The 7,258-nt window shown below is 57.9% G+C and overlaps 1 protein-coding gene across 1 annotated transcript in view; it reads left to right on the top strand.

Moving 5' to 3' along the window:
* Man2a2 (mannosidase, alpha, class 2A, member 2) overlaps positions 1-3,998 on the top strand; it is a 26,377-nt gene extending 22,379 nt beyond the window's left edge. The window contains exons 19-22 of the mRNA XM_013012057.1: positions 673-806; positions 1,366-1,560; positions 1,634-1,744; positions 2,095-3,998. Coding sequence (XP_012867511.1) covers positions 673-806; positions 1,366-1,560; positions 1,634-1,744; positions 2,095-2,247 — 593 coding nt within the window. The 3' untranslated portion in view covers positions 2,248-3,998. The remainder of the gene's footprint in view (positions 1-672; positions 807-1,365; positions 1,561-1,633; positions 1,745-2,094) is intronic.
* The last annotated feature ends 3,260 nt before the right edge of the window (positions 3,999-7,258 follow it).

Consider the following 7,258-nt stretch of genomic DNA (forward strand, 5'->3'; position numbering starts at 1 on the left):
ACTGCTACTGGCTAAATCGTTTCTTGTTGTGTGTGGGTCCTGGGGCTTGAACACAAGGCCTGGGTGTTGTCTTTTTTTGGGGGGGGTCCGGTTGTGGGGCCTAGACTCTGGGCCTGGGCGCTGTCCCCCAGCTTTTCAGCTCAAGGCGAGTGCTCTAACACTTGAGCCACAGCGCCACTTCTGGCTTTTTTCTTTTTTTTTCTTACGTGGTGCTGAGAAATCGAACCCAGGGCCTCATACATGCAAGGCAAGCACTCTACCACGGAGCTACCTTTCCCCTGGGTGTTTTCTCTTAAGCCACAGTTCCACTTCTGGCTTTTTGGTGGCTAATTAGAAATAAGCATCTCATGGACTTTCCTATCTGGGTTGGATTTGAACCATGATCCCCAGATCTCAGCCTCCTGAGTAGTTAGGACTATAGCGTGAGCCACTGGTACCCAGCCCACTCTGCTCTGTTTTGTGCCTGCCAGGCCCTGGGCCTGGGTCCCACTGTTGAGTCCAGTGGTGAGCCATGGGGTCAGCGGTCCTGAGAGTGGGGATAGCCCCCCACTGGCCCTCGCAGCTCTAGGGTTCCATGGTGCCCCTCTGGGCTCCTCGTGAGGGCCCGTGGGGGGGCCTCCTCCCAAGCGAGGGTCTGCTTGTGGTAGCCGTGGCTCCCTATGGTCTCCACAGGACAGCTGGAGGTGATCCTGGACCGGCGGCTAATGCAGGATGACAACCGGGGCCTAGGCCAGGGGCTGAAGGACAACAAGGTCACCTGCAACCACTTCCGCCTCCTGCTGGAGCGGCGCACCCGCGGCAGTGAGGTAAAAGTGGGGACAAGGCCTGGACCGGAGCTCAGGGCCTGGGTGTGGCCCGGGAGGCTGGGAGGGCAGAGCAGGGCTCCGTTCCTAGGCTGTGGCAAGGGCATCTCCCATGTGCCAACCCCCTCGTGCAGCCTGGAGCCCCCTCCCAGCCGCACCGGTCCACTCCTCTTGTCTGCCCGCCCCTGCCCAGCATGTCCCGTCTACTTCCCCCTGCTCATGGCTTTCTCTGCCTTCACCAGCCTGACTTTGCTCCAAACGGAGCGCTGTGTGTGGGGGGAGGAAGGGAGAGGTCACGCAGATGACGTGGTGTACCAGTGCATGCGCGCTCTCTGTAGTCAGAGCTGCTGCCGGCGCCCGCAGCTCGTACCGCATGTAGTGGGGGAGGCGGGTGCCACCCGTGCCACCAGGACCTCCCTGCGTTAGCCTCCTTCGCCTCTCTTGAGGTGACTGCCATGGGAATGGCCACACGTGAAGGCTGGGGGGACAGGGCCTGAGGCAAGGCAGCCAGCGTCTGCCTGGCCTGGCACGGTCCCTCACCCGTGTCCTGTCCCTCCTGCAGGTCCGAGACGAGCTCTCGAGCAGCTACCCATCCCTCCTCAGCCACCTGACCTCCGCGTTCCTCAACACCCCGGTGCTCACACTGCCCGTGGCGGGGAGTCGGGTCTCCAGCCCCACGCTGCACCCCTTCCGTCCCCTGGCCTCTGCTCTGCCCTGCGACTTTCACCTGCTCAACTTGCGCACGCTCTCCGCAGAGGTGAGTGTCCCGCCCCGCCCCGCCCCGCCCCCTCGGCGGGGGCGCTCCATCCACAGCCTGCCTGTGCCCCCAGGAGGACTCCCTGCCCTCGGAGGATGCCGCCCTCATCTTACACCGCAAGGGCTTTGACTGCGGCCTCGAGGCCAAGAACTTGGGCTTCAACTGCACTACGAGCCAAGGCAAGGTGAGCGGGCGCCAGCGCGGTGGGAAGCCCCTAGGCTGGGCAGTTGCTGGAGGGAGAGGGAGTGGATCGCATGCCCTCCATTACTGAGGCTTGCAGGGGCTGTTCCCAGAGACGGTGCAGAGCCCAAGAACTTGTGCTCTCTGAGAAGACTGTACACAGCTCACGGAAAGCTCCAGAAATCTAATCCTCAGAGCCCTGTGCTCCCTTTGAGAGTCCCACTGGTGGCTCCAGGCCCTGGCTAGGACCCAGCCCCTGCCCTCAGCCAGCGCTGTGCCACACCCGGCCCTCGGGGCAGACTCCGAGGAGGAGGATGTGGTCCAGAGTGAGCCTGCACCTGCCTGTCTCCACAGGTAGACCTGGGGGGCCTGTTCCATGGCCTGAGTGTGCGCTTCCTCCAGCCGACCTCCCTGACGCTGCTCTACCCGCTGGCCGCCCCGTCCAACAGCACGGACGTGTACGTGGAGCCCATGGAGGTCGCCACCTTCCGCCTCCGCCTGGGTTAGGCGCTGGGCCTGCAAGTTGCTCCCCAGAGACTGGGTCCGACCCCAAGGGGTGATGTCCCAGCCCTGACAGACTGGGCTCCGCCCTCGTGCTGTTTATTGCTTCTGTGTTTAGGGCAGAAAGGGCCAACACCAGTGACGTGCACAGAGGAGGTCCTGGGGCCGGCCGGGCGCTCCAAGCTCTGCCTTTGTGTTGGAGGCCGCCCAGGTGGGCCCAGGGCCAGGCACCCAGCCTTCCCCAGAACAGGCCCCAGAGATGAGGGCAGAGGTCAGGAAGGCACGAGCGACTCCAGCCAGGAGAGCTAGCTCCCAGGGCCCTGTGCGACCTGCGGCAGTGGGGAAGGAGGAGGAATCCCTGTTTCCCCAGGGCCCCATGGCCTTTGCTTTTGTGATGGCTGCCACTGGGTCTGCGTGCTCTGGCGTGGGCTTGCGAGAGGGACCAGACCCTGGGCCTTACCACCCCCAGGGGTGTTCCCTTACGCACACACGCCACCCCTAAGCCCCTCCCCATGGGGCTTCAGTCCTGGCAAGAAAGTGAACCTTCAGGACCCACGGCCCCTGTGTGCGCCACCCACAGCTCTCACTGTCCGCAGCCCGGCTGGAAGCCTCCTGGGGCCTGTGGCGGCCCAGCCTGGGGGAGTAGAGAACAGTCGTAATAGAGACCTGAGGAGATGCTTCGTAAAATCTGAGCTCACCCTTCATGGAGACCTGGAGTAGACAGGCACACCCTAATCTAGACAGGTCTGTCAGAAACGGGCGGGGAGGCACGAGGAAGCCTCCCACACCGCGGACGGGCTGCCCAGAGCTGCCGCCAGCGGCGGCCTGGCCCTCCTCACCACGTCAGGGGAGGAAGAGTCACAACTGCCACTGTAGAGCTGCCTCCCCAATGCTTAAAAGAATCACCTGCAGTCTGGTACACTGCTTAGTGCTGTCCACGCCCCTACAGAGCCCGGCGCTCTCCCCCAAACCGGCCCCTAAGGTCAGTGTAATTCCAGCAAGCCTCGCGACTTCCGGGATTCAGGTGTGAAGCTCGTGAGTCCTGAGACAGCGCTGCTGGCCATGGTGATGGGCTGGCTGGGCACCAGCGCTGCGCGAGGCACTGGTCCCTCCAGATTCCCCAAAGTCTTGGATTCATTGTGGCATTCCCATTGCTCAGTGGCACCAGAAACATCCAGGCACGTAGGAGTTTAATGTGTGGTAAGTGTTTTTAAGTGGGGAAGAGATGGATTATTTAACAAATAGTACCTAGAGCCGGGCGCCAGTGGCCACACCTGTAACCCTAGCTGTTCAGGAAGCTAAGGTTCATGGGTCATAATTTGAAGCCAGACTGGTCAGTAAATTCCATGATTAACCAGTAAAAATGCCAGACTGGAGACAGGGTTCAAGTGGGTAGCACACCAGCCATGAAAAACCAACGAGAGTTCAAGCCTCTCTACCAGCACGGAAACAAATGGTAGAAGGGAAAAAAATAAGAGTAGAACATTATACAAGAAAATACAATTTCGCTGATGCAAGAAGGTCTTTTCTAAGCATAACATGAAACCTAAGTGACACAGGAGAAAATAAACACTACCACAGAGTCCAGGCCACAGTGTCAGCTAAGGACTCCCCACGGAGTCCCCGGCGCTGCCGGCTGCCGCCTGCACGTTCAGTGGCGGCTGGGCCCTGTGGACCGTGGGGACCAAAGCCTGACCTTCGTGCGGTGGGAGAGACCATTGCCCCGCTGAGCCTGGGCCCTGGCAAGCAGGCAGCCTCGGGCCTGTCAGTAAAGAACGTGGCGTGCTGCTCAAGGATGGATGATTGTAATCAATGACGGGAGATTCAGAGCCATCTAGAAAAGATCAGAATAAAGGATGTTATCTCCAAAAGTCTTAGATGCGCGGTGACATCCTTGGTGTGATGGATGGATGACGGAATTGCTTAGTGACGTGTGTGGTAAGTTTCCATCCTGTCCTGACTTGGGGAGCTGGGGTGGCCGCCGTGTTCGGGGCAGAGCTTGCCTCAAAGGACAGGACGGGAGAAGACATTCCTGGGTTTGGACCAGTCGCTGGCAGCGGGGGCAAAGTAATCTTGCGAAGGAGCACCAGAAGAGGGATGGTTTGCACCGGGGCCTCCTGTGCCACGGTAGACAGTCGCAGCTGGAGACTGCCGTGGTCCGGGAGATGGGCAAGATTACTTTGGCTCCTGACATTTTGTCCCTAGTGGGACATAAGTTGAACTGAAAGAGTTCACATACTTAGGCAGCCAGACACTGGAAGCCTTGGGGGTCAGGATGAGCACTGCTTAGCATTTGGAGTGACAGCTGAGGTGTGAGACTCGGCATTGGGTGGAGGAGGGGATGCTGTCTTCTCAAACTCAAGCGGGTCCCAATGTCCAGTACCATAAGAGGTGGGCCTTTAGAACTCACTGGACAGCCGGGCCCTGGTGGCTCACGCCTGTAATCCTAGCTACTCAGGAGGCTGAGATCTGAGGATCGCGGTTCAAAGCCAGCCCAGGCAGTAAAGACCGTGAGACTCCTATCTCCAATAAACCACCAGAAAACCGGAAGTGGCACTGTAGCTCAAGTGGCAGAGCGCTCGCCTTGAGCTGAAGAGCTGAGGGACAGCGCCCAGGCCCAGAGTTCAAGCCCCACGACCAACAAAAAAAAAAAAAAAGCTCACTGGAGACAGACTTCATCTCCTGAGCAATGAAGAGGTGGGCAGGTCCTGGGGAATGGGACCCAGGCGCTGGTAAAGAAAGAGCCTTCCCACCCAATAAAATTGAACTTGGCAACCTTAAGGAGGGAAGTTCAGGCTCCTGCTCCTGCCTGGACAAAAACATGGCACAGTAATCCAACCCCAGGACAGCTGCAGTGTAGTCAGATCCATACGCAGTAAGCAGCACGCAGTGATTGCCAGGGTGGGCGGAGAGGCATGGGAGAGGTTCCTGTGTGCAGTTTTGGTTTTGCAGTATGAAAGGGTCATGAAGAGCGATGATGGTGGTACAGCACTAAGTGCCTCCCACTGCACACAAATGGAAGTTTCCTTAGGTACATTTTACCTTAGTGTGTGTGTGTCCTGGTCGATCAGTCAGTTGGTCGTGGGACTTGAACTCTGGGCCTGGGTGCTGTCCTTCAGCTCTTGGGCTCAAGGTGAGCGCTCTACCACTTGAGCCACAGTGCCACTTCCAGCTTTTCCTGTTTATGTGGTGCTGAGGTATCGAACCCAGGGCCTCATGCATGGGAGGCAAGCACTTTACCACTGAGCCACCTTTCCAGCACCTTAACACATTTAAGGGGCTAGGTGCTGGTGACTCACGCCTGTAAACTATTCAGGAGGCTGAGATCTGAGGACTACAGTTCACAGCCAGCTCAGGCAGGAAATAGTAGGAGATCTTTATCTCCATTTAACCACCAGAAAAGTGGAAGTGGAGCTATGACTCAAAATGGTAGAGCATGATCCACTCAAAGTGGTAGAGCACTTGGTAGAGCACAGCAGCTCAGGTACGGCTCCTGGGCCTTGAGTTCAAGCCCCATGACTGACAAAAAACAAAAAGCCTTTTAAGAGGCTATTATGATCAGTGGTAGAGTGCATGGTTCAATCCCCAGTACAAAAAAGCAAGCAGAAAGAATAAAGACGGTTTGCAGAGCACAGTGGCACACACCTGTGGCCTGCTGTCAGAAGCAGGAGGCAGGAGACAGCCTGGGCACAGCAGGAATGGAGAACCCACCCCTTAATTTTTTTCCTGATGATTTGTGAAACAAGCACCTCATGACAGACTTCATGTTTGCATTCTAAAGGTGCAGCCTGAAATCCCAGCCGAGGCAGCAGCAGGATCGAGAGTTCAAAGCCAGCTTGGGCTGCACAGCGAGACTTGGTTTCAGAGAGCAGAAAAAATTAAAAGAATAAAAGGTAGGGAGGTGTTTATTAAATGTCCAAAATTCATAATGTAACATCTAAGCCTCATCTCAGCTCTCTGGGAAGTGCAAATAGGAAGCAGGCAGGGGCATAAATGTGAAACTGTGTTCCGCAATTAGGAAAACAAAGGGGTACAGGGGTGTAGTTGAAGGGGGAGAGTGCCTACATGGCAGGCTTACAGCCCAGAATTCAAACTCTAGTGCCACTGAGAAGGGAATGTGGAGCCGGGCGCTGGTGGCTCCTGCCTGTCATCCTAGCTACTCAGGAGGCTGATATCTGGAGGATCGCAGTTCAAAGCCAGCCGAGGCAGGAAAGTCCGTGAGACTTTCTCCAATGAACCACCAGAAAACCAGTTGTGGCACTGTGGCTCAAAGTGGTAGACCACATCGCCAGCTCTTTAGCCATGTTAATAGGCACCTGAGTGTCACAATCAATCTGACCTGACAACCACACAGCCTGTCTCCTGGAGCTTGCAGGGCTCAGAGAGCTCAGAGCTTCAGCTTGGCATTCGAGGTCTGGGGCAGCAACAACTCCCATCTTCACCCACAAGTGCTTTTATTCTCCAAATGCCTTTGTGATCAGCCTTTATAAACGCCTCAGGCCCGCCTTACAGAGTAGCAAACACCTGACCCTTGGGAAAGGGCAGCAAATGCAGCTCAAGGATGGGGTACACCTGAGACGCCCCTCCCCCCACAGTGAGGAACCTTGGATGCCTTTAGTCTTGATGTCCGAGCTGAGGGAGGCCGGGGTGAGAATCGGCCAGGTCCCTGGCCCTGCTCAGAGCGCCAGCCCACGCTCCCGGAACAGCTGCTGCAGCGCCTCCTCCAGCGGCTGGCTGGTGCCCTGCAGCCCCTTCACCACCTGCGCCGCCCACTCGAAATACTCCTGGACTCGGCTCTCTGTCCATCCTGCGGGAGGGTGGGCAGACCAGCTCGCGTGGGGTGCCCGCGGGGCTGGGGTCCCTGTGGGGCGTGGTGCAGGGCAGTGGCATGGCTTCCGGGAGTTGTGTCCCCGCCCGCCCCCCTGTGACGGTTGAGGCTTGGCCCCATGGGGGTCAGTACTCATGGGGAGCAGCGTACCCAAGGGGGTGTGTACCCACGGGGCGCATCATGTCCGCG

The sequence above is a fragment of the Dipodomys ordii genome, unplaced genomic scaffold (assembly GCF_000151885.1).
Source record: "Dipodomys ordii isolate 6190 unplaced genomic scaffold, Dord_2.0 Scaffold15, whole genome shotgun sequence".
NCBI lineage: Eukaryota > Metazoa > Chordata > Mammalia > Rodentia > Heteromyidae > Dipodomys > Dipodomys ordii.